This window comes from Grampus griseus (genome assembly GCF_964374135.1).
Source record: "Grampus griseus genome assembly, chromosome: 7".
NCBI lineage: Eukaryota > Metazoa > Chordata > Mammalia > Artiodactyla > Delphinidae > Grampus > Grampus griseus.
The window spans coordinates 80974496-81001919 of record NC_139001.1 but is presented as its reverse complement, the minus strand read 5'-3'; the positions used below and the strand labels follow the sequence as shown (position 1 = coordinate 81001919).

General features: G+C 45.1%; 1 protein-coding gene across 1 annotated transcript in view; it reads left to right on the top strand.

Moving 5' to 3' along the window:
• The window catches only part of KIF5C (kinesin family member 5C), a gene marked incomplete at both ends in the record, with an annotated part of 148851 nt that overhangs the window by 41378 nt on the left and 80049 nt on the right, over positions 1–27424 (top strand). The window contains 2 exons of the mRNA XM_082658878.1: positions 14619–14709; positions 22961–23034. Of these exons, the coding sequence (XP_082515004.1) occupies positions 14619–14709; positions 22961–23034 (165 nt within the window). The remainder of the gene's footprint in view (positions 1–14618; positions 14710–22960; positions 23035–27424) is intronic.

Sequence of the window (27424 nt, the reverse complement as noted above, 5' to 3'; positions counted from 1 at the left end):
CTCCTAAGGGATGGGAATCATCTCTGATGCAGAAACATTGTTGGATTGTGTTGGTGTTTAGGTGAACTGGATCTTTGTGATTGGGAGTCTGGAATGGGGGGGAATCATGAGCTTTGAAATCCAACCCTCCTTCTTCTGCTCCTTACTAGTTGTGTGATTGTTCCTGATTGTCTCTGAACTCTGATTTTCCCACCTGTAAAATGAGACAGTAATACCAGCCTTCCAGCCTTGCTTTGGAGATTAGAGATGGTCTATGTCTGGCCCACACACCTGCTCAATAAATGGCAACTTTTATTTTGGAGTTAATTCAAGACATGGCACCTGAAATCCAATTTAATTAAGCAACTATTTAAGCACTTTTAATAATTATTATAAATATTGCCAGGAATCCAAAGACGGGTAAAGTAGAAAACATGTCCTTAAATAATTAAAAGTCTATAGAAGGGTAATATAGGTTATAACACTAATAACAAATATGTGTACAGTACTTTGCAATTTGTAAAGTGATTTTGTATGCTTTTTGTTAGTTGGTTCTTACTGATACCGTGCGAAGCAAATATAATACAGGCTTTGTGACCCTGTGCAAGTCAGGGACCTCTCTGAACCTGACCTCGTCACTTGTAAAATGCAAGGAGTGATAGTTATATTAGAGAGTAATTGTGAGAAATCTATGTGATGACCTAGGCAAAGCACAGGGTTTGGCAGGTGAGAGTCACTGAAGTAAGTTCTCTCTCTCTCACCCTAATCTCTGACCGTGGATCCTGCTTTCTTATAACGTGGTGCTTCTGGGTGACTGTAATATGAAGTAGCTTGTGATCTGAGATCAGAGTCCTCCTGGAAGCATATGAAAGTGCTATGGAAGTTCAAAGGAGAGAGAAAGAGAGAGAGAGAGGGACGGAAAAGGAGAGAGATGAAGTGTGAGAGAGAGAGCAGGCATCTATTTGAGAGGCTCAAGAAAAGGCTTTATCGTGGGAGAGATAACATTTGAATCTTAGAGAATAGGTAGTGCTTTGACAGATAACAAGGTAAAGGTATCAGGTTGTTATTCCAGTTAGAGGGAACAGTTGCAGCAGTGAGGTGGATGCAGGGAAGTTGCTGTGAGCACGTCACTGGAGTGTTGGGCAGGGAAGGACCCACCTCTGTGTTGGTCCCGCATTGTGGAAAGCATCAAACTTATGTATAGTAGGTCATCCTAGCAAGTAATTGAGTGCCATCTTTTAGGAGCAGGGCCAAAGGTAGATGGATTTGGCAAAGGATGTAGAATGCACTGGAGGGAGGCGAGACAAGCAGACCACCTAGAAGGCTCTTACACAAGTGTAGGCAAAAAGTAATGATAGCTGAGATGCAAAGCAAGAGATAGGCTAAAGAAATGAACCACTGTTCTGTGGCAATGGTCTGGGTGACAGTGGTGAGGGAGGGCTGTGGGCAAGATGACTCTGAGCTTTTCAGTTTAGATAATTGGGGACAGGGGTAGAAAAAGGTGGTGGGGGAGAAGATGAGGATGAAGAAGGCAATGGATTCTCTCGTCAGCATCCATTGTATAGGGTATTTGGAGACATCTAGTTGGAGGTTTTAATCAAACAGTTGGTAACATGGGTGAGAGGCTCAGAGTTAGGAGGGGACTTTTGTGAGCCTTTTGCACACAGCTTATGGTTGAAACTATGGAAGTGATTGAGCTCTCCCATGGGAGAGAGTACAGAAGAGGAGGGTGCAAAGGAGAAGAGAAGAGGTCCAGTGAGAGAGCTGGGGACATTCTTTTTTTTTTTTTTTTTTTTGCGGTACGCGGGCCTCTCACTGTTGTGGCCTCTCCCGTTGCGGAGCGCAGGCTCAGCAGCCATGGCTCACGGGCCCAGCCGCTCCACGGCAGGTGGGATCTTCCCGGACCGGGCACGTTGGCAGCAAGGAGAAGTAGCAGCAGGAAGACAGGAAAGGGTACTGAGCGACAACGTGCAGTATCTAGGGAGACAGTGGGTCAGAGTTTCTCCAGAAGCCAGGGCTGCCGCATAACTCTAAACGCTGTATAAACTTTGAGGATGTTGCAGGCTGTCAGAGGGCTTAGATTTGATTAGCAGACCATGGAGCTCTTTAAGAAAGCAGCTGAATGAGGACAAAAATTAGATAGCCGGATGTGAGGGGAAGGAGCGAGAAGTACTAGAAACAAGAGACCAACCTTCCTTCTAAGTAGTTTGATGGAGAAGGAGGGCTGAGATGGAGCAGTGGTTTGAAGGAGGACAAAAGGAAAAATAATTAACACACCAACTCCTTCCTTTTCTTGAAACGTGCTAATGAAGAGGGAGATACAGAAAGGAAACGTGGGACGAGAATGATGAACACAGCGTCCCTTCTCAAAGGAGAAGGCACCCACAAGCAGCCCTTCAGATAACTGGGTGCATATTAACCCTAGATACAGTAGTTGAGCAAAAGCTGCGTGGAGTCATAGGTTTAAACAATTCCCTGCTGACCCATCCTAGGCTGGTGGTGAAGGAGACGCGTTTACCTTTGGTACCTTCTCCTGTCGTCCTGACTCTCCCTGTTTGGCTGGGAAACTCCTCCCCTCCCTGATTGTCTACTCAGAAATGAACAGTTGGTTTATCTCGGTTCTATAAACTAATGAATCTGATGAGCTAATTGCTGCTCCTGGCAGAACACTAGAAAGCTATTTCTTTTCTTTTCTTTTTTTTTTTGCGGTACGCGGGCCTCTCACTGATGTGGCCTCTCCCGTTGCGGAGCATAGGCTCCAGATGCGCAGGCCCAGCGGCCATGGCTCACGGGCCCAGCCGCTCCGCGGCATGTGGGATCTTCCCAGACCGGGGCACGAACCCGTGTCCCCTGCATCGGCAGGCGGACTCTCAACCACTGCGCCACCAGGGAAGCCCCTAGAAAGCTATTTCTAACAGCCTTCTGGAACCATACTAGTTTCTCTTGTTGTCTGATCCGTTAATGGTTCACATGGTGGAACTTCAAGCCAGGAGGAGCGGCGTGGGCAGGCAGAAGGAAGTGTTGGGAGACTTTGCTCTTTAAATCCCAACTTGTTTGTGGTCACCCAGACCTTCCAGTGCCTTAAGTGCTGACAAATATGGTGCCCTATCCTCCAAATAAAATTTAAATTTTTTAAAAGATGCAAGCCTTCTGTGTCCACTGCACTTAAAACAGCTTTTTTTAGGCTTGCTGAATACACAATTGTGGCTGAATTCAGTAACACTGAATCTTTAAAACAACAACAAAACATTTTGTTGTTGTTGTTGTTGTGTCCCAAGTACCTCATTTGCTAACTGGGTAAGTCTGCTTCCATGGGTCAAACTTCTGTTCTCCTAGATGACGATATAGTTTCATTAGATTGGGATGCATGAGCCTTATGCATCCTGAGTTCCAGCCTGTCCATTCGAGGCTTCCCTGGATGTGGAAGATCTAATGAGCTTGCATGGAGCAGCTCCCCTTTATAGTGCTAATGCTCTCTAATTCAACGGGGCTGGCGCCGTAGATGCCCACTATAACATAGCTACCCCAAACTTAACAACTGGTGCTGGTTTTGGTTAATGGAAGCCTTCTATTTTGTGGGACATTCTTTTCTGTAATGTATGGGAGTCGTTTTTTCAGTAATATGTAAAAGCAAGGTTAAAACCTTAAAAGCAAAGTTATACTGCGTTCTAAACTCAAATGTGCGGAATTCTTAGAAAATCTGTAGTTGGAGACTAACTATGTTCTTGGAGGATCAATGACAAGATGCAATATGGTGTTATGGGTAGAAGGCTTGGCTGGGAACCAGGAATTCTGGATCCCAGTCTCAGCTCAAATTGTTGCTTTGCATATGGTCATGGGAAGTTATTCTTCGGAAAGGGAAGCTAATATTCCTGCCCAGCCACCAAAATCATGTGGAAGAAATGGAGATGAGGGACCTGAATATACCATAAAAGCAAAACTGCTGTCCAATGCATGGGAAAATCACAATTATGTAAGCTGTTTCTGAAGAGTGAAAAAATTAGTAGAATATTAGTTCTATTTGTAGTGAATATTTGCAGTGCACGTTTATCAGAAGTCTCTGTGCGTCCCATACCTAGTCAAGTGCAGGTCTGGGGAAGAGTTTTTATAATTCATTTTTTAACTAAAGGGACGAGAACATGTATGTGTTAACCATGTGGCTTCCGTGTTGTTGGAGATGCCACCAGGAGTCTTGGCATCACTGGGAGAGATTTGCAGAGTGGCAGTTGGACTGGATTGCCCAGTGCCTCACGAGGAAGCTGCCACCACGGCAGCGTGCCCCAGAAGGAAGACTCGGAGTCGTTTTTGCTCTCTTTCATTTGGCAAAATAAACCCTCCCTTCAATGAAATAGCTTTTCACCTTCTCTCCAGTGAGAAAGGTTTGATTTTTTTATTCCCCACGAATTGACTTGGCAGAAAATCAGATCTCCTGAAACAACTACAGCAGCAACTTTTATTCATTTCTCCAAGTATATAGAACATTGAGCTCACTCCAGTTTAAAGATTACCTCCTCTCATGCCCTATGTGGTCAAGACAGAAGCCACTCTTAAAGGGAAAAATTCCAGAACCGCTGTGGTCCTCATTACTATTACAACATGTTAGAGCTGGAAACAGCCAATCTTTCACTTGTCAGAGAGGAAGAGACCCAGAAAATATAGGTAAATTGTTTAAGGTCACAAAGTATGTGTGGGACGAGGTCCTAGAGTAGAATCAATTCCTCTCTCTCCTAATCTCTACGTCTTGGTAGATTAGGGTACAGAACAGCTGAAGGGCAACGGCTGGGTTCATTGTATTTTGATAAGAAATGAAAATCACATACAAATAAGAACCTTATTTTTGAAACACAGATCCCATTAATTTCTCTCACAAAAGTAACGCTTCTGTCTTCATTTTGTCCATTAGCCAGGCAATAATTTGGAATTTCTTCATTGTCACTTGGGCACTTTGCCTTCCCAGAGTGTTTTTTCGTAGCTGTCTGTGATTTTGACAGTGCTTGTGTGTCCATGCACAGGACTTTTGGCAGAAAGGAAAGAATTTGAGGCTGGTTCCCTACAGGAAGAAGGCTTACAAGATTCATGCTTGTGTGTTGCCTTTGTTCATTCTCAAGACGTGCAGAGGTTGGCATTGCCTTGGCAACTCCAGTGGAAGCCAATTGCTTCCACTGGCTTCACGGACGTCAGTTTTATTGCAGCCTCTCCTGGGAACAGCCTTGGCTTTGGCCAGAACTGGCACCAAGCTCCTTCCCTGGGGCACAGAGCCAGTGTGGGGAGGGAGATGGGAATGTCTGCGCCCAGCTCTGGCTTAGCATTTCTATCCCCGGTCACAGAGTCATCCCAGCGTAGATGGGGACAGGCAGTGGAGTGGCGAGAAGATGGAGCTGGAGGGTTCAGCTGACGGGAACAATCAGGCTGACTGGCCTTAGGGTTTCCTTGTGAGGCTACATTTGCAGATTGGTGGACCCAGGAGAGGATGTAACGGTGATGGGAAAGAGCTGGTCACTGCTGGGTACGGGATGCTTTGGCACAGGGAGGTTTCTTTCTGCTCTGGGAATTTGCAGGCCAGTTCCAGATATACGGGAAGGTAGGTGATGGGGTAAAGAGGAGTAAAGGGATGCAGAAAAAGATAGGGCAACTCCTTGACTGCTAAAATCTTGGAGGTGGGGGACGAGTATGGTCAGTAACAACTGACGTTTCTGATACTCTGGAGAGAGACAATGAGTATGGATTCCGTCCCTCCCTCCAGCACCCCAGCACCATTTCACGGCGTCCTGGCACCCTGCATGCTCGTCTGCAGGCATTAGTCATCATCAGCAGCAGCAGAATTTTACTGAGCACCTACCCTGTACCGCTATGTACAAGATACTCTGCTAGGTCAGGATCTTCAGGAGCCTGGAGCCCTCATTTGTGTAGGCGAGAAATTGGTAATCCTCTGGGCAGATGTGGCCCCATGGACCCAAGGCTTGGCAAGTGACCAGCACCTTTTGATGAAGAAAAAGTCACCTCTTTTTCTAGGACAGCGTCCCAAACCCACACCCTGTTAAATTTTAATAAGGATTTCAATTTCCACTCACCCACCCCCCGTCCCTGGTCTGGACATCAACCAAATGTGATGGCTCCATATTTGACAGTGATTCAACAAACCCCGAATCTCTTAGGACCTACTTACTGATTGAAAGAGCAAAACTGTCTGGGATTTTGCCTTACTTTGAACCTTCCCAGAAGCAGACACTGGAACAGATTCAAATTCAAGTTTCTTTGGGAAGTGGTTCCTGGACACACTGATGAAGAGTGGAGAAGTGAGACAGGGAAGAGAAGGAAACCAACAGAGAGCGTGTCATCACGCCAGGTTACCACCACGTGCAATGGGAGTTCCATCCCAGTGGGGAACCCTGGGAGCCAGTTTGGAATACCTGCCTCAGAGTCACTCTCCCCTCCCCTTCCACCCCTGGGTGAGGGAGCTGAAGTGTTCACCCCAACTTCTGTCAGTCACTGGTTGAAGACCACTGGGCTGGTGCTGGGGAGGTCCTTCTGGCCTGCTGCGGGTGACAGAGAGGGCTCCAGCGCCAGAAAAGCCCTCAGGCAGAGATGCAGATGCTGGAGGTCAGGCCAGTGTGCGTGGAAATGGTGAAGATTGAGGGGATATGGTCAGGACCCTGGAAGCATCTACTTTAGGTTTGCAGTTGGTATAATCACAGATGTTTCCAGGAGGGTCCAAATCTGTAATAGCAAAGCTGGTGAGTCTGCAAGTGCCTGTACCAGACACAGCTCCTCTGCTTTCCTGAACAAGCTTTATGACTGAACATGGAAATTCTATTTATTTTTAAAGAGTGTAGGAGATGGCCTTAGCACAGAGTAACTTTTACGAGGACCCCTGGAAATTAAGTGGCCCCCATGCTCTGTGGAGCAGAGCTCACGAGTCGCAGACCTGGGGGCCTAGATGCCTGGGGTGTGATTTGGCACTTGGGTGTGGTACGGGCACCGGCATGCCACGTCTCGGAGCTGGTCCATCATGAATGATTATCACTTATTAGCATCCCTTCCTTTAAAGGGTCACTGCTGAGTAAGTTTGCAGTACAAATGCCCCGTGAAAATTGGCTCAAATTTTTCGTAACAGAATAACACTGACCATGTCTTGAGCATCTTCTGTAACACCAGGCACTGCCCTAGATCCTTTACTTGCATGAGCACATCTAATCCTCACAGGAGGCCTGAATTGTGGATAATATTGACTCTGTTTTACAGATAAGGAAACGGAGCCTCAGAGAAATGGGAATTATACCCACGTGTATTTGGGTTCATTTCCACTATATTTTGGTAGGCAGCCTTCTTTGGGCAACATTAAGTATTGGCTACTGGAGTGAGGAGTACAGAAACACTGTTATAAATCCTTTTATAAGTCCCCTCCTCCTGGTCCACTGTTCTCTTTCTTAAAGCATGTGGATGTGTATAACTTATAGTTTTCATAAGATGATTCATTCCAGGCCATTTTATAAATGTTAACATAACAGCACAACAATGTGTTACAATGCCTGGGAACATCTCTGTGTCCATAACATATATTAATACAAATTTTATGATGTAAGTGTCAATTTAAAAACTTCTCCCGATATCAGCAAGAAATACCACTGCCTGCCCACTAGGATGGCTATAATAAAGAAAACAGATAATTACAAGTGTTGACAAGGATGTGGAGAAATTAGAACCCTGATATGCTGCTGGTGGGAATGTAAGATGGTATAGCCACTTTGGAAAACAATTTGTCAGTTCTTCAAAAAGTTAAACATAGAGTTACTATATCACCCAGAAATTCCACTCCTAGTTACATTACCAGGAGAAATGAAAATATATGTCTACGTAAAAACTCCTACATGAATGTTCATAGCAGGACTCATAATAACCCCAAACTGGAAACAACCCAAATGTGCATCAGTTGGTGAATGGATACAGGAAATGTGGTAAATGCATACAGTGGAATTTTATTCAGTCATGAAAGTGAATGAAGTGGTTCATTCTACAACATGGATGAACCTCGAAAACATTATAAGTAAAAGAAACCTGTCACAAAAAGCTACATATCATATGGTTCCAGGACAGGCAAATCTGTAAAGACAGGAAGTAGCTTAGTGGTTTCCCAGGGCAGGGGGAATTGAGAGGCTGGGGAGTGACTGCTAATGTGTACAGAGTTTCTCTTTAGGGGAATGAAAATGCTCTGGAATTAGACAGAGGTGATGGTTGCACAACCTAGTGGATGTTCTGACAACCACTGAATTGTACTTGCTTATTAAAGGGGTGAATTTCGTGGTATGTGAACTGTATTTCAATAAACAACACAAAACAAAACTTATTCTGGCAGAATATTTGTGTCAATAAAAAAATGAGTATCAACATTAACCCAAAGGCTTCCTGCTTTTTAGTTAATGTTTTAGAAACATTCTTTCCGATTGTTTGCCAAGCCCTGGACAGTTTATGTGTTTATCTTATTTGATTTATTCTTGTGCAAACTAATATAATGTTTTACTGATGTCTTAACCTTGGACGTCTTTGGAGCCCTTCAATTCTAGACAAATCCATACACCTTTCCGGAAGGAAGCACATCTGCCTTTCTCTCTCAGAGAAAAGAGATTTGGATGTTGAACACTTAGCTCCCAAAGTGAAAAAAAACTGCCACGTAAATGTAGGCCAAGAGCGTTGGTCTGTCTTGTTCTGGAGGACAGCGCCAGGTCTGATGCTTCAGGGATGCCGATTTTAAATCGATACAAGAACACAACTTTCTAACATTTGGAGCTAGTTGAGTGTCGTGCAGGTTCCCTGCTGCCTCGCAGGGCTGTGGAGATGAGAGCTGTGCATTGGGAGGGCATTGGATGGGCTGACTCTCAAGTTCCTGTTAACTCTGAGAGGCCATGATTCTCATTCTCCTGCTGTACTGCTCCAGCTCTCATAGCAAGAACTCTTTGTTGAACTAATCAATTGTATATTTGGAAATAATTTAGAATTGATGGGGAAGAAAGCAGGGGAAAAAAGTACCAGAGGCTCGTGCTTGTTTCCTTGATGTTCAGAGAGAGCAATTGATTCTAAAGCCAGAACTCTCAGAGCATGACACAGGGAGCCAGGAGGTCTGGATTCCAGGCACAGACCTGCTAGCCACCTAACTGGCTGGGTGACTTTCTGCAGGTCATCTACCCTCTCCCAATCTCATTTGTTTGTTTGTAAAACACAATGCTGGGTTTGGACCAAGGACGTTTTGGCTCTGAAAAATTTTAGAATTTTTCTTAATAACTCCTTCTTTTCATAACAAGTCTTACATCTGCCTTTTCCTTGCCTCTGGTTGGCTTTCACCTGTTTTTAATTCCTTCTGTTGCAAGGAAGCCTTGCCATGTGCATAATGCCCACCGTGTTTCTTGCCAGTCTTGTCCTTCTTTCCTGATCTTAAGCCCTTCTTTCCTCATTGGGTTCCTATCAATCCCAACTTCATGGTTAACACTGTCTCCACTTCTGTAGGCTATGGTAGGGCTCTCTGTCTTTTGTTGCCTCATTAATCGCTTTGCTTCCATCTTTCATGTTAGTCCTAACATCTGCTGTTCCATGTGTCTCCTTTTCCAGTAAATCATTAGCTACCTAGGAAAACAGCATGATGTAAAGGAAGAACACTTGAAATTAGAGACTTAAAGTAATTTCCCCAAAGTAATAGAGCTGGTGATGTGCCTGGGCCTTAGTTTTCCAGTTTGTGAAATGGAGATAATAATACCTACCTCATGGAGTTACTGTGAGAATTAAAAGAGATAAACTATAAAAGGATTTGGATCACAGTGGCTGGTGATGGTGTTGGTGGACAGTAGTGAGAAGGTGGTCAGCACAGGAAGAACTTGTCATATTCTGTACTTTCAGGAGTGAAGTCGCGCAAACACCTGGGATGGAGAGGTTAGTGATATTCTCAGTAATCACTTCCTCTACTCAGTGTCTGAAGATAATCCCACAGAGTGAGTTTATATCTTGTTGTGGAAATTTAAGTCTTTTTTTCCTATTTCTTTCTTAATAAAGATAGAAGAAAAATCATTTATATCATTGGCCCCCTTTGGTCACAACCCTTGGTTGGTCTCAGAGATTGTTATTAGATTACCTCTTGATTATCTCTTCTTGGGCATAATTAATTTCAGTTTCCTTAACCTCTCTCCTGGTGCCCATTTTCTAAAACTTTAAGTGGGTCTTTTGCTTTCTTCTGTCTCCCAGAGTAATATTCCTTCCAGGATGGGGAACAGTTGTTGGGTAACAGGTCAAATGTGTTAACAGACAGGCCATATAGTTCACAGACACTTTGCTCTCAATAACTTGATAGGAATTCTGGTGGTTTGACTTTTTTGTTTTTTAATTTTAACTATAAAAATGTAAGAACCATCTGCTGTTATTTTTTTGTACGTGATCCTGGTAAGTTATTTAGCTACACTGCTCCCATGCAATTAGCACTGCTCTGCGAGAGACTTCCATGGCAAAGCTGGGTTACCTTATTTTCAGTTGTAATGTACGTGGAGTGTGTGTCCCATCCAGATTCCTTTCATAAATTGCAGCAGGTTTGCATAACATGCAATTAGGTCTTGGCATTTATATGGCTTCTGTCTTAGCCGGTTAGATGCTTTAATAGTAGTGGTCCATTTGATTCGTTGAGAATGGGTCACATAGTAATTTCTGTGGAGCAAACCAAATAGGGTAATGTAATAGAAAGTGATGTCAGGGTGGGGTGGGGCTGCTTTAGTTTAGCGTCACGGAAGCCCTCAAAGGAGGAGAATTTGGAGTTGACATCCGGCAGGGGATGAAGAGACAGCCAAATGAAGATCCGTGGTGAGCCAAGTGAAGATCTGCAGTGAGAGAATTCCAAGAAGGTGGAAGCGTTAAGAGCAAAGGCTCTGAGCTGAGGAATAAGTACGGTACTGAAGGAAGTCCAGTGGGCTACGCTGTAGTAAGATGGAGGAGAATACAGGGAGCTGAGGGTGGAGAGGGTCTAGTCTAAGTATAATAGGAGCCACTGGAGAATTTTAAGAGGGATGATACCATTTGATTTACAGTTCTAGAAAGCTCACTCTGCTAAGTGAAGATTGGATTGTTAGGAGCAAGAACGGAGGCAGGGAGACCGGTCAGGAGACTGTAGCTGTTGTCTTGATGAGAAACGATGGTGGCTTGGACTGGGGTTATGTGGTGTAGATGGTGAGAAGTGATAGAATTTGGGGTATATTTTGGATTTGGAATCTATGGGACATGATGGATGATTTTGGCCTGAGTACTAGGTGATTGGTGGTGCAGTTCTTACTCAGACATAGAGGGCTTGATGGTTCTGTTTTGTCCAGTCAAGTTTGAGATGGCTAATGGACACCCAAGTGGAAATGTCTAGCAGGCGATTGAGTATATGAATCTGGAGCTTGGGTGAGATTTGAAGGCTGACATGTTCATTTGAATTACAGAGAGGAGGCTGAGGTCTGGGTCCAGGACACACTGTCACTCAGAAGTCTGGAAGAGACATCAGCAAAGGTCACGGGCAGAGTGGCCAGAGAGGTCTCAGAGGACCATGTGCTGAATAGGTGCCTGGAAAGGAAAGTGTCTCCAGAAGGAGTAACTGGTGACCTCATCATTCAGTTTCAAATGTTAGCACTCAGCACCCATATTAAGATGTAAACCCAAAAATTTATTCTGCAGCTGCAAATGTAGTGACAACTAGAGCAAGCTGGGCCCATGGCCTGCCCACAGAAACCCTCAGCCACAGTGGGATCAGAAGCAGGGAGACTCTTGTCTCCCTGGGGGTCTTTGCTGCAGTCTCGACCAGGATTTGTGAGATTTTCATTTCTTTACCAAAACAGCAGAGAGTGATGAGTTCGTTGTTATTTTTGCTTAAATGGCCGTTGTATATACAGCTGGCACACTGGGCCACAAGTCAGTTCTTAAAAATAAAAGCCTATGACCGCCTCAGTGCATGAAAAGACACATAAAAATGCTTACATTTTTAACTAATTTATGTTCTAATCCTGACAAGATAAGTCTCATAACAAATCATTTTCTAAATTTTCTCTTTTCTCGAAGGCAGTTTCTGTTTGGGAATTAACTTCAGCTTATGGAAAATTGTTATATTATGCGTTTGTCACTTGGTAAATGTGATACTATTGAAATGAAGAGTAGAGATTTCTTGCTTTCTACGTCTTTTAAAGTGAAAGCACAGCACACTCCAACAAACATTTTAAATTAAAGGGCAAAATTGGGGACTCCTATTTTTTGTATCATATACTATAATTTAATAGGTCCTTTCCCCTGCTGTGTCAAGTGCATTTTCTCTAAAACCTAAAGCAGGATCATGCTGTACGCAAGACGGTTTATTTTGGTGATTCTCATCAAGTTTGGAGAAATGATGGATTTGTTTTAAATTAATCAAAGCTGCATTTTCTTTCCAGAAGGTTCAGCGGACGACAAATACTTAGGCAAACTCTGTAAATGTTTATTCTAACCTTTTACACTACTGACATTTAGTTGACTTTTACAAATAGATAAAGCTGCTAAGAATATGGTGGGCTGATCGTTGGCAATAGATTGCAGTGAGGAGTATAATCGTGGTCATTCAGCCCAATACTAGATTCACTGAGTGAATGAGACTTGCTGGGAACAAAACATCAGGAAATAATCCCTTTCCAGAATTTTAACAGAACAAATGGTTCTGCTGCTTTGTATAAAAACAAAATTTGATCGTACCTGAAAATTCTCCATTTTTTTCTAAAACCAAGCTGGAAGTAGCTCGTTTACCTGGTTGGCGCAATCTTGTTTTTTAAAGACGAAAGCTCGAGAGCACAGCCCTAACGCGTAGCCTCACCTGCACGTGGCTTTACCATAGACATAGAGGAGTGAAATATTAAGCCGGTCTGACAGCTGTGTGCTTCCTTTTGTGTGAAGGTTATGGGATGTAACAAGCCTTGTCCTTGGATCCCCCATGAGCGGTTATCTTTTCAAGGTGTCAGACTTGTCCTTGGGTGGTTCCCCGTGTCCAGAGCCACGTGTAGGAGGTGCAGGGTCGGAGTGAAGGAGGCTCTTGGCTCTCTCCTCTCCTCCCTTCTCTTCTCCTGCCCTCCCTTCTGCACTTGGGGAAAATGAAGGTGAAGGGGCCGGGGGAAGACCACCCCTTGCCTGGGTGGTAATTGGTGGGGGAGAGGTGCTGTGATGGGGGGTTCTCCCGGGGAAAAGGCTGTGTCTGTCCTCCCTACCTGCTTCCCCAGTGTGCAGCACCGGGCGTGGAGACGCCCAGTAACTGCTTGTTGAACGCTGAGTGGTGGAGTGCAGGGCTCTGCACCTCCGGGGTCAGTAGCACCTCAGCAGAACCTCTTCCCTTCCCTCCGGCAGTTCCCTCCTCCAATTGCACACAGCCCAGTGTCGGGCCAAATCCCCAGAGCCCACACCTGGGGAGAGCACTTGATTTATATATTTATAAATATGTTTATGTAGAGGCCCCCCTTTATCTCCAAAGCCTCCACCCAGTTAAGACACCACTTATGCATGTGAAGAAAACACTAGAGTAATCTAGGACACAGAGCAATAATATCTGGCTATTAAGAGCAGCTTCTTAAATCAGATCATGGCATCTTCCCACTGAATAAAATCCAAGTGCGTTACCTTGGCTAATTTCCTTTCCCATCTCCTCTTGTACACCCTCTAGTTCCTTGAGCACTCCAGGCCCCTTCCTGTCTGCTCCACCCTTTGCCTGGAATGTTCTTCCGCGGTTCTTCACCTTTCTGATCTTTTAAAGATCCACTTAACTGGTACTGCTTCACGGAGGTCTTCTTTGGCCTTCTCTCATCCCCTCTGTCCCTTTACGTTATTCCTAGGCATGTTGCATTTTCCTGTGTGTTTGCTTTCTTGTTCATTATAGCTGTCACATTTGATTGAATGTTCTCCAGGCAGGACTGTCTTCTGATTTGGTTAGCATCTAGTCTATGCCTGGATCAGAAGAAACTCTCAGTGACTAAATATTTGTTTAAATGCGTGAATGACGTGTCAACCTACATTTCATCAGAAAAGGTGCTTCAAGTAGGAAAAAAAAATGTTTTTCTTCTTTCTCCTTTCCGATTCTCAACATACAGTACACACACACAAACAGTATATTCTTAACATACAGTACACACACACAAACATGTCGTTCATGTTAGAAAAGTTCCCTAGTCTTGGGCTTCCCTGGTGGTGCAGTGGTTAAGAATCCGCCTACCAATGCAGGGGACATGGGTTTGAGCCCTGGTCCGGGAAGATCCCACATGCTGTGGAGCAACTAAGCGCATGCGCCACAACTACTGAGCCCGAGTGCCACAACTACTGAAGCCCGCGTGCCTAGAGCCCGTGCTCCGCAACAAGAGATGCCACCGCAATGAGAAGCCTGTGCACTGCAACGAAGAGTAGCCCCCGCTCACCGCGCTTAGCCCGCGCACAGCAACAAAGACCCAACGCAGCCAAAAATAAAAATAAATAAATAAATTTATTTTTTAAAAAAAGAAAGAAAATTTCCCTAGTCTTGGTAAGGAACTGCCTTAAAGAGTGGGCTTGGTGACTTAGTGCCTATGGTCTGACTAGTGCCATTAGTGCCTTTTCTTCCTAAGCGTCTAATGTGCTTTGCCGTTTCCTTCTAGCAAGGAAAGCCATATGTCTTCGACAGAGTGCTGCCTCCCACCACGACCCAAGAGCAGGTTTACAACGCGTGTGCAAAGCAAATTGTCAAAGGTAAGTGCTAACTCTTCATTTCCTCGGGGAGCTTCAGAGTAATGGAAGACAGTAAGTGGTATTCGCAGCCTAGGAATCAATACCCTTTGACCATAAGCAGAGGCCTGCTAATTGGAAACACTGAATTATAGTGAGTTCTGGCCCTGATTTGCTGTGATGTCAGGCAAGTTATTTAACTCCTCAATACCTCCTTTCCAAGGAGATTTCTTTCTTTTGCCACCTTTTGGGCAGAGTTATTCTGTCACCCAGAAGTTTAAAAGCAAGGTAAGCTATAGTCACGCTATTTCTGTAATGGTTCTAAAATACTGCTGAAGGTATAGTACCTCCTCAGGAGAAAAATATCTATTCTGAGACTCCAGTTGTGTATTTTTGGTTGATTTATTTTGTGCATCTGTCTCTTCAGAAAGAAGCTTTTTTTTCTTTTTTAATTTTAAATTTTTTTATTGGGGTATAATCGATTTACAATGTTGTGTTAGTTTCAGGTGTACAGCAAAGTGAATCTGTTATACATATATCTACTCTTTTTTAGCTTCTTTTCCCATATAGGCTATTACAGAGTACTGAGTAGAGTTCTCTGTGCTATACAGTTATCTATTTATATATAGTAGTATGTATGTGTCAATAGAAATGATCCCTGAAAGTATAGTCTTCAGGAAGAAGCTTTAAATGTGGGAAATTCTTGGGCATCAAGGAATTTTCTACAGCATCCTAAGATCACATTACCTTGCTGGTTAGTGAGTTGTTCTTGCTAGTCAGCATTCCTCAATGATACTTTCATCTAACCCACTTTCAAGCATGCCACCCAGATCCTGACATTTGTTCTTCCCCATAGGTAGCCTGAAGCCTGAATCTGTGTCTTAGAGATCAATCCTATTCTCTGGGACTGGCCTTGGTCCTGAAGGATCTGTGTCAAAATAACAGCAAGGAGACAAAGCAATTTACACGTTGCTCTACCTTGCCTTTTAAATCGGGGGCAGGGTGGAGCTTGCCTTCGGGGAGCTCACCATCTGGACAGAGCTGAGGGGCATCTTTGCCTTTCATACTTTGCTTTTCATCCTTAAATCCTTGCCTTCAAATTTGAATGCTGCAGCAATTGTGCTTTCAAATGTCTTGATGCTGCCACTTTTATAGGCAGTGCTAGATTCAAAGAGTGAAAAGTAAAACAAACAAACAAACAAAAAAACCCCAAACATCTTGTCATATTAGATCCACTTATTTTTAGAAGCTGAGCTGACTAACCTAACTACTTGAAATGCGTGAAAATCAGCCCTGGGTACATCTGTTAGATTAATTCTGACCCTGGACACCTGCGTGGGAGACACCCATCAGAATGTAATGTTCCTTGCTGAGGTGTATGGTTATTCACATTCTTGTTGCAGACAGCAATTAAATTAGACGGTGTTCACAGTAAGATTATTATAGAAAATTGAAGAGAAAAAAAATATGCCTGAATATGAGCTTTTTTTGAATTAATCGTTTGGGCCTGTATCTGGTGGTAATTTTTGTCTTCTCTCTACTTCTACTCTTTTGCTTCTCTTTCTATCTAAACATATTTGCTCTTTCTTTCTGGAATATATAGCTCTAGTTTGCTTCTAGTCAGCCCTCCTTCCCCTCTATTGTCAGACTCTTCCATATTTTTATTAAAGTGAGATTAATCACATATGAGCCAGAATTACCTTGTTTTTCTCTCCTCCTTCATTATCAGCTCTAAATAGTATTTACTATGTGCTATGCTAAGCGTTAGGGCCATTTAAACACATACCTGCCCTCTCTAAGTTGACATTGTAATTAGAGATGGATACACTCTGTTTTTTAAAAATCCTGTGATTAACAAACAATAATAATAATCTTTGAGTCTTTATTTACTAGATAAGTTTGGGTCCTTTCAGCGCTTGGAATTCTCTATAATATATGAAATGCCAGAAATGGGCAATCCCTGGGGGGTTCCTGTGGACACCCTAACTATGGATAACTTGAGGCCCAAATATATAGTGAGCCACAAAGAAAACTATTTAGAATAAAATCGGGACTTCCCTGGTGGCGCAGTGATTGGGAATCTACCTGCCAATGCAGGGGACACAGGTTCGATATCTGGTCTGGGAGGATCGAATCCCACATGCCGCGGAGCAACTGGGCCCATGTGCCACAACTGCTGCACCTGCGCTCTGGAGCCTGTGTGCCACAACTGCTGAGCCCACGTGCCACAACTACTGAAGCCCGCATGCCTGGAGCCCATGCTCTGCAGCAAGAGAGGCCACCGCAGTGAGAGGCCTGCGCGCCACAGTGAGGAATGGACCCCGCACTCTGCAGCTAGAGACAGCCCGCGTGCAGCAATGAAGACCCAACGCAGCCAATAATTAATTAATTAGTTAATTAATTAAAATAATAATAATAGAATAAAATCAGGCTCTGACATGATATAGTAAACAGACATTTCTTGGGCACCATACATATAACACAAACATACTCATTTTGTAGCAATAAAGAGTATCTTATTCTCCCTTGAAAGAAAATTATTAGGGGCATAATGAAGACCAAGTTTAACTTTTTTTAATATCCACTGAGGCTAGTGTGAGGGGAAGTGGCTGTGTATTTCTGCATCAGCAAGATAAAATGTAGGCATATAAGAAAGAACTGCTTGGAATACATTACTAGGTACAGCTGAGGCATCTGTGGCCATGACAAGCCCTATTTACATCAAGTATGGAAGGTGGTGCAGTGGAGGTCTTCTTTTTCTAGAGGCCAAGAATTGAATCAAATGACTTCTAAAGGAAGTTTAAATCGCAGTCTCTGTGATTCATGGTAATGTAGTGGACTGGTGAGCTTTCTTTTCAAGTCTATCTAAACCCTTAATGTTTTTGAGATCAGGAAGACTCCTTTTAACTGGACAGCTTTATTCTCTCTCAGTCTTTGCATTCCCTTCAACTTCACTGAGTTAAAAAAAAATATTTCGAACATTTGATTGTAGAATCCTGGCACCTCCCACGCTCCCCTTTTTATCTGGTGTGTATTTCTCAAAACATCTTCTGAAAGCGTCTGTAGAATCTCTTCCAGTTCTTCTAGAAGAGGTTATAGGGTTTGTGAGTACCAGCATGGTAAATAGAAAGGTTCCTATGGATGCCCTAGGAATTAAAAACCATGGTTACCGGACACTATTACTGAAATAAGAATAACTGCGTCCCAGCCTACAGAAGCCACCCCTGGCATTTGCCTTCCAAATTAACTGGATGTAGACCAGCCAGTGCTAGAGAAGATGGTTTCTTGTTTTCCAGTTCTAATTTCTTTAAATTGCATTCATTTAGTTGTTTCTTTCATTCATATTTTTATGAAAGTATATTAGGTATTTGCCATGTGGTAAGTACTGCTAGGGACTGGAGTCACCAAGATACATAAGACTACAAGAATCTTTGAGTATAGGGAAAGAGACAGACGCATGCACAATTATCATACACGTGGGGATTATGTGCTTTAGGATGGGTGTGTGCAAAATGCTATGGGAGCACAGAAGAAAGTCACTACTGGTTTTGGTGGGTAGAGAGGAGGATTGGAGAATGAAGGCTTCTTGGAAAGGTTGGGTTCTGAGGAGCATAGAAAATGCAGGGTGGTACAAGCAGAAGAAATAGCAAAAGCGAAAGCATAAAGACCCAAATTATATGGGCAGCTTAGAATGGTACAGGGTGCATGGCTATGAGACCTAAAAAATTAGACTGGACCAGAATTTGATAGAAATTGAAGGGCTTTATCTTATAGGTGATGTGGACCCATTGAAGAGTCACAAGCTTAGGATATTATCAGATCTATTTTATTATTTTATTATACATGACTCTTAAGAAGAATTATATTTATTTAGCTGCTGATATCTGTCAGGCACCCTGTATGCATTTTACATATGTTATTGCATTTTAAATCTTTACAACTTTATGAGGTGTGAACATTATTATTCCCTTTCTACTAAAGAGGAAATTGAGGTGAAGTAACTTGGCCAGGTCGTTGAGGGAGTAGTGAAGCGAGGCTGGGCCTTGAACCTGAGTTCGTCTGACTTACTTGAATTTTACTATCCTGCCCCCACTTTTCTGGTGGGCCCATAATGAGCATTTGATAATTATTTTATGAGTTGTTCCTTTTCCATCAGGCCATATGGACCACATTGCAAAAAGACAGGGGTAGGAATGGCGGTGGGGAAGGGGAGAGGGGAGAGAACGGAGAACGGAGACTGGGTTCCAGAGCTGAAGGGTGGCCCTGGCTGTCTGCCGATAGTGAGACACACTTCCATTCTGAAGACGCTGCACGCCCTCACCTGGGCACAGTGCCTGCCCTCGGACTGGTGGGGCCAGTATCCTGGTTGGCCTCTGGCATTCGGCAGAACGGCCTCTGCGTTCTCTGGGCACCACCTGCCTGAGTAGTGTGGTTGGCTGGCAAAAGCCTTAGGATTCCAAGCCAGGGATGAGTTGTAGCCACTATTGCCAGGGGCTCTGGTGCCACGACCAGGCCAGTGTTTCACCTGGAGAGTCGATAGGAGGCCACAGCAGCCTCCTCAGGCACCCTGGTGCGTAGGTATGATTATGTCTTCCCCAGATTCTTACCTGATAATGGAACTAGCTCTTCTGCTTCAGCAAGACCTGGACTCAGAACTAATAAAACCTAGGATGGAAAGCTTGGGTCTAAAGGCTGCACCGGGTAGCAGCAAGTATTTTCAAGGACCCCGTTCCACTCCTCCCTCCAAGGGCTCTTCCCACCCGCTGTGGACTCTCTCTTTTGGGTTTGCTTGGCCGCTCGATGGACGTGTGCTGTGCTCGTGGGGCGCCGCTGGCTGTGTGGTGTGAGCTGAGGTCACATCACGCCAGACTCCATCACAAAGAAAGGTTCTGTCCAGCTGGGCTGGTTCCTGGCTCTGTGGCTGGTGTATAGAAACAGTCATTATGTTATGGCGGAGACTCTGAAACAAATGCTCTCCTCGGCCCCAGGACCTGTCCCTCAGCGTGATGAAAGTAGCTTTCTCTGTGGGCTGTTTCTGCGAGAGGCAGGCGGGTTGGTTGTGTGGCTCAGTGGCACCGAGCACAGGCCTGTTCCCTCATCTCTCTGTGCTTGGCGGGTGTCCATCTCCCCGTATCTCAGTGGTCCAGCCCCAGATGCACTTTTGTGCTGCGCCCCACTCCCGGCCTCTCCTCTCCTCTCATAAGCAAATACAGCCTCAACAACAAACAAACTCCCCCAGACCTGGAGTTTGGAAGAAAGTAGAGAACACTGGGTTTGAAGAGTTTTCTGTTTTCTTTTAAAATTACCTTCTGATTCGGAATCCAGTTGATAGAGGGCGGCATCAGCCCTGTTCAACCTTGAGCACCAGAGGTGGGTTCTCCAACAACAAATTAATTGTAACATGATTCTGAACACTTTAAAGGCCACACGGGGGATGGGGAAGTTAAGCTGTGACAAAGTGAGAGAGTGGCATGGACATATATACACTACCAAACGTAAAATAGATAGCTAGTGGGAAGCAGCCGCATAGCACAGGGAGATCAGCTTGGTGCTTTGTGACCACCTAGAGGGCTGGGATAGGGAGGGTGGGAGGGAGGGAGGGAGATGCAAGAGGGAGGGGATATGGGAACATATGTATTTGTATAGCTGATTCACTTTGTTATACAGCAGAAACTAACACAACATTCTAAAGCAATTATACTCCAGTAAAGATGTTAAAAAAAAAGGCCACACGGAGTTTGTCCTAATGGGCTTTTCTTCTGTGTTCTCTTTTTCTCAAAAAAAAAAAAAAAAAAAAAAAAAAAACTAAGAAATTGCCCACAGTGTTGAAATAGCCGCAGCAAAGAATCAGGGATTCTCCAAGTAAGAGTCTTGTGTGCCTCTCAGCTCTCTACCCCAAACAAGCGATGCTGTCCGTGAGCTCTTGTTTGCATATATGTGCCCCAGTCCTTAACCTGAGGGAGTTTGGTGAGCGGTGACTCGCTAGGAGTTAGGAGGATTGTGCATTCTCTTAGTGAGGGTGGATTTAGAGGGGTGGACTGAGCCTGGGGGTTGTCTGCGGGGCAGCATTCAGATGCCTTGGTCCCACTGCTTCCTGGCGGAGGAAGAAGCAAGTGCTGGGTTTTCTCCCATCTGCAGAGCTGGGTTCTGAGCTGAGGTTTCTTCAGCGTGGGGCAGTTGTTCAGGGCCGCCTGTATGTGCAGGCGAATGAGTAGGGTGGCCAGCGGCTGCGATGAGGAACCCAGGGAGCTGGACCCCTGGCCTTGGCTGCCGTCTTCCTGCCCCAACACCTGAGGTAAGGGGTCGTCCCAGGCTACTTCCTCCACAGGGACTTAAGATAAGAAAGAAAGCCCTTTCAGTGTGGGGGAGAGGTTTAGTCTCTAATAAACAGGAGTTTTAGCGCTGGGATTGTGGCTGAAATTCTCGTTGTCTGGAGTTGTTTGTGCCATGGATATGTAGAATTTGAAAACAACCACCAAGGGTGGAGACCACTTTCTTTGGTCCCTGAAAGCCTGTCACATTTGTGGTTGTGTAGAAGCTCTCCACTCTGGCCACCATTTTCAGACTGTAGAAATCTTTTCTCTGGGCAAGTTGGCACTTCTGAGAAAACTGAAGCTTGAACCTCCAACCCTTACACCGTAGTCTTCACGTTTTTTGCTTCCCCCGTTACCAGGGAAACCATTACCAGAAGTTGGATACGTGCGAACATTTTCTCTCTCTCAATATAGCTTGACACAAACTCTTGAGGGCTGCCAGGATTAAAAAAAACTGCCACTTAATTTTTCTTTTTTTAGCTACCCGAGGGAAAATCCTGCTTTCTTTTCTGATCCCAGTTCACACTCCAAAACCTCAGACCAGTACAATGTGCATTAAAAATTTTTTTTTAAAAGACCCAACAGGGGCTTCCCTGGTGGCGCAGTGGTTGAGTGTCCGTCTGCCGATGCAGGGGACACGGGTTTGTGCCCCGGTCCGGGAGGATCCCACATGCCGCCGAGCGGCTGGGCCCGTGAGCCATGGCTGCTGAGCCTGCGCATCCGGAGCCTGTGCTCCGCAACGGGAGGGGCCGCAGCAGTGAGGGGCCCGCGTACCGCAAAAAAAAAAAAAAAAAAAGACCCAACAAAACAGCAGAAACTAACTAGCATCATAAAATTGAGAGAGACCAAGAAAGCAAACCAACCAACCTAATCAGGGCCTGAAATAGATGGAGCTGATTGGCTGGCTTGATTTTTCTGTAAGTGGCCTTGGAGAGGACACCCCCTTATGGGGCTCCTGTCCCCACCCCTCCGTGCTTTTAGGAATGAGGACTTCCTCCCTTTATATAGAGATGGTGGGTCAGGGAATATTAATTATGCATCATTCCGCTTTCAGTGATGTTTATGTGGATGAAGTAGGATCGAGGGAAATGAGCACTAAATATATTTTAATCACCTTTGCTGCTTTGAAAGAATTCCCACAGATAAATCGTCAGCTCATAGCAGGGTCAGTCCATCTGTCCGCACGCCTCCCCTCGTCCCTGGATGAGAGAGAGGGAAGCGGCCTGCAGCGTGGGGCACAGTCTGCTTCTTGTTTAACTAAAAGAAATTCCCGATGCTCTTGGGCCAGGGTCATCTCGCTAGCACAGTCACTGAAAAAACAGAGGCCCTAAATTCGAGTCAGGGCCCAGTTGGTTTCCGGGCTGATCGGATTGTCACCGTGTGTCTCAGCTTATAGAGTGGGACCCTGTCCCCCCAGCTGTGGAGTAGCTCTGCTCTGAAGGGGCTTAGCACGGCCTTCTCAAGACACCTCCCCAAGGAGCCTGCCGGGGCCAGGGTTTAAACCGACCCAAATCAGATCTGCAGGAGAGAAATCCTATTCTACACCTCACTCCAGACACTCAGGGCACGATAATGTTTTGGGTTTTTTTTTCCCACCTCAACTGATCTCAAGAGATCAACGTGGAGAAGAAAACTCAAATACCTTTCTACTAAAAAGAAAATACACTGCTCGATACCTGTTTCGATTTTGATGTTACCAGGAGAAAGTGTGTCTGCCTCCTTCTTCATTAATATATTCTGTAGCCATGTGAGTCCATTTCTTTTTATTTTGTGGAGCAGTGGAGGCCCTCGTTCCTGCTTTTATCTCACAATTCTACTTAAAATGCACATGGAGTTGAAATACATCATTTGTGTGAAAAATGAGGTGGGCCATTTGGAAAATGCAATTTTAAAAACAGGCAACCAGCACTAGCATGCAATCAAAGTAATGAGTTAATTTTAATTTTTTTTCTTGCTCACAGATGTCCTTGAGGGTTATAATGGGACAATTTTTGCGTATGGACAGACATCATCAGGAAAAACGCACACCATGGAGGTAAGGTTGCAGCGTGCTGTTATGTCGTCTCTGAGATGACTGAATGGAAGTGGTGCTTCCAGCAAAATGCGAGGTGCATGCGGCTTTTTGACTGGGCAGTAGATGGTTAAGGGATGGTTATGTTCGTGTCACAATTTTTTGTGTCTTTGAGGAGTTTTAAAAATATTGTTGAGTAATAAAATCTCAGGAGTTCAGTATTTTAGAAAATCCTTTGTTGATAGCTCTGTCAAAATAGGAATAATAAATTCTATTTAAAATAATCATCGATAATCTAAACAGTGGTGTGAATATCCCTGTGGACTGCCGCCCCAATCTTACTGAGAAAGTCTGCTGTGAAAATCATTTAGTCTAAGAAGGGCCTCTGGGGAGGTGAGTCTCTTCTGAATAAATGAAAAATGGTAGGTCAGAGGTTGAGAGAAGTTGGCTTGTGGACCAAATGCAGCCCACAGACATATTTTTGTTTGACCTGCACAGTGTTTTTTGTTTTTGGTTTTTTTTAATTGCAGGCAGTGTTTAAAATGGGATGGTTTCAAATAATTCTAAGTGTCCAACTTTGGTTGAAAATGCTGAAGATCTAGCAACTCTGGGTGAAATTTCACCATAATATAAAGTGTAAGCTTCACTGGAGCAGTGCTCTTCAATGTCTTGTTCACCTTTTTACTTACATTGCTATTGTGTGGGACCATGGTGGTCACCTAGGAAGGCTTCGATAAAGTATTTGTGAAAATGATAGCCTCATGGTGGCCCTGGCTGACCCACGTTGGTGGGGCTGGGCCCTCCACGCACATTGTGAGCAAGTGTTCAGCATCCTTCCCCGCAGACTTACACACCTGGCCTCTCTGTGCTCTTGAGGGTGTGACACCAGCTCTAACTGTTAGCCCTGGAGCTCTGTGGCTCCAGGCTGTCTTCCAGATGAGGCACGCCTGCAGACAAAATTGGTCCCCTTTACCTCTTCTTTTCCTGCTTTTTGCCATGGATCGGACTCCTGTGTGGTCTTTGGGGCTGGATAATTCTTCTAAAGGCTGGGCCCACCTGACAGGTGAGGCGAGGTGAAGAGCAGTTATTATAAGAAACTACACAGAGGAAGTTTGGGGAATTCAGCTTACAAGCAGCAGGGTAAGATGAATCCTTAATCCTTCAAGCTTATGTTTTTCATTTACTGTCCCCTCTTGGGAATGTCACCGAGACGCTGCTGCAGCATCGGTTTAGCTTATGAATCATTGCTATTGAAGAAGAGATTTCAAAGGCTCGAGGCTAAAATCCTCAGGGCTCTGATGTTCTGCTCACACCGATTTCAAGTGTGGGGTGTGCCTCTGGGGATCTCATTCCTGTTGTGTTGACTCGCTTCCCCCCCATTTTGCTGGAGACAGAGTGGTTCAGAGATTGTACGGATTAAAGGAAGCACGAGGTTTATTTGCCACCTTTTCTAGATGGAGCAGGACTGTTTCCTGACACCTGAGCCTTTCCGTCTCCTCTGCATCTCACATCCTACTGCAGTACTCCTTGGAAATGGTGGTACAGGCACGGCCGTCCCCACTCTCCGGCTCTGGCCCCTCGCCTGTCTCTCCTCCTGGGCCCCAGACCCTTAACCTTCTAGGTGCTAGAAAAGCCTCAGTGGCATACATTTCCTAAGTTCCACCCACTCCAGTAACCATGGACAGAACCTTCTTCATGGTTCATAAGGCATGAGAGAGAGAGAGAGAGAAAGAGAGAGAGAGAGAGATTGATTGATTGATTAAGAGATGGCTTCTCATGAGGGAATCATTCCTTAGTTCTTTGGAAAGTTACCAAACAATATACAATACAAAAAATGCCATATTTAAAATCCCCCCACATCTTACAAAAACGCCTCTATGAGTGACCTTTTAACCTTTGGGATTAATTCGTCTTTGGGAAATACAAGGTGTTTGCTAAATGTCAGAAATTTAAACTGTAAACTATCAAAGGAGAGACCTGTCCCCAGAGTAAAACCTTAGTTTGTGTTTTGTGTGTATGGCAGGGGTAGGTGGGTGTGAGGAGATGGCAAAGAGGTATGCCAGCTCTTTCACACTAAAATTGGAGAGGTCTTATTAAATGAGGGCATCGCCAGCCCTCTGTGACTCACGGTGTCAGCCACGCAACTCCTGGAGCAGTGCTGTGGGTCCAGAGGGAGCCACGGGACCTAAAGGGAATGGGATTCTGTGCGGGCCACTCTAACAGTTGCCTGAATTCTGTCTCCTTTCCATCCTTGCCAGTTTTAAAAGGTTGCTGGTAATGAGCTGCTTTTCTTTATCGTGACTTTGAAGGATCACATGCTTAGGCCCACAGGAGGAAGGAGAGGGGTGGCTGTGGGTCCTTTTCTAGCACCTTATCACCCCCTACACACACTTCATCTGGCTCTTTCTGTTGGGTGATTTTAGGTCGGAGAAAAGGTAGGGGATATTTTAGAGGAAAACAGAGGAAAGGAGGAACCCGAAGCTGAAATCCAGAGGCTGTAGGAGACCAGGGAACCCAAGATCCTGGAATGCAATTAAATTTAAAAAAACCCTGCAGGGCTCTCACCATCTGAAAGGAGGATTTTATGTATTCAGCATTACACATTGTGATCCTTTAAAGGCTTTTGCAAGGGGCTGTTAACTCCCTGAATGGACAGAAAGTGTCACATTTAAAAGCTGTTTTTCATTTTAATCCCCTCCATTTTGGGTCTGACATCCAGTGGTGATTCCATACCTTCTGCTGAGGGGAACAAACAGATGAGCCGACATAAAATTGGGAAGATTAGCTTCCGAAAATGGCGCATTTCAGGCGGATTTTCAGTGCAAAGAGGAAATACTTGGCAGTGTTGGTGCCAAGCTCCATAGGACCCTTGGTGCACTGGGCCCTGGCTGGGCTCTGGCGGGCAGCGCTCAGGGGAGGGTTGGAAGAGAGGTCCCTGGGTGCCGGCTGCCCGGGGAAGAGAGGGCTGGGCCTTCGTTCAGCGCGGGAGGCTGGGAAGGGCTTCTCTCGGCCCCATGCCTCACTTTGTGGCCCTCTTCTGCACACGGATTTAGATGGATGGAGACACGCAATGTTTTTCCTTCTGCCCAAAGGGACACCTGGAGGCCCTGGAAGGGTGTGGGCTGCTCTGCTGCGAGGAGTTGCCAAGTGATTTTTAATGAGCCTGTCTGAGTGCGTTGGTGCTCTTGCGCTGACAGGCCCCCTGCTCTCCCATCTTAAGTGTTTCAGGAAACTGTCCTGCTTGGGAGGCTGAGACGGCCACTGGGGCTGGAACAAAGGGAGTCTTGTTCTGTGGCCAGTGGCCTGGGTCTGCTTTATGCTTTCACGTGTGCTCCGAGAAGGCCACCTTCAGAAGTGGGAAAAGTTTTTGAAGAGGATTATACAGGATGCAAGCATTAAAATGTCTCTTCTTTTTGCTTTCTGGGAGAAACGAGAAGACGGAGTGGGACATTCCCCTCGAGTCCATCCCTGATGCTCCAGCCGACTAAACTTGTCGTTGTTCTCTCAGTTCCTACCTTTGTTCTGTTACTCCCATCTCCTCTCCTCTGCCCACATCCTCTTTGTCCGTCCTTAATCTTACTCATCCCTCAGGATTTGGTGTCTCTCAAGGAAGCCATCCATATCACCCCAGCTGGAAGGGACTTTTCTGTTCTGAGTTTCTATAGCTCTTTGCCTCCTGACCACCTTTTATTGCCTGAGGTGACTGTTTATTGTATGTGTACATGTGCATTTCATTTGCAAAGCAGTCAACATAGATGCAGTGAAGACCTTTCTGGAACACCTCTCTGTCTCATACACACACCACACACATCCGTCCTCACCACGCACATACCCCACACCCCTCCATGCCACACACCCACCACACATCGATAGCCCTGCACACACATCCACATGCCACTCACACCCACACACTGCACACACCACATATACTGCAGATACACACACTACATGAACACACAGCCACAGCACACCCAAACTACATACATCACCACCACAGAAGTCAGCACTACACACACCCACGACACACATCCACATCACACAACACACACCACACATACCACACACCCACACTATGTATGTGAACAGCACACACACACTACACACCATGTACATTAACCACACACACACACACACACACACACACACACACACACACACACACAGATTGTTTGGGCAACCCCAGTTTACTGAGTATAGTCCCTCATCACTCCTGGGTTTATGAGCTAGAGCAAGCATCCCAGCCCCTAAACCTGTGGTAGACTTGGACATCCCTCTGTCACTGTGGGGATGGGGGTATTATTAGGTGTTCTCCAAATGAACGTGTGCTCCTTGTCTTGTTGGGTCTTGTTGCTCCTTGTTGGGTCTTCAGGGCAACAAAACAGGAAGTATCCAGACTCATCCTGGCTCTGCTTTG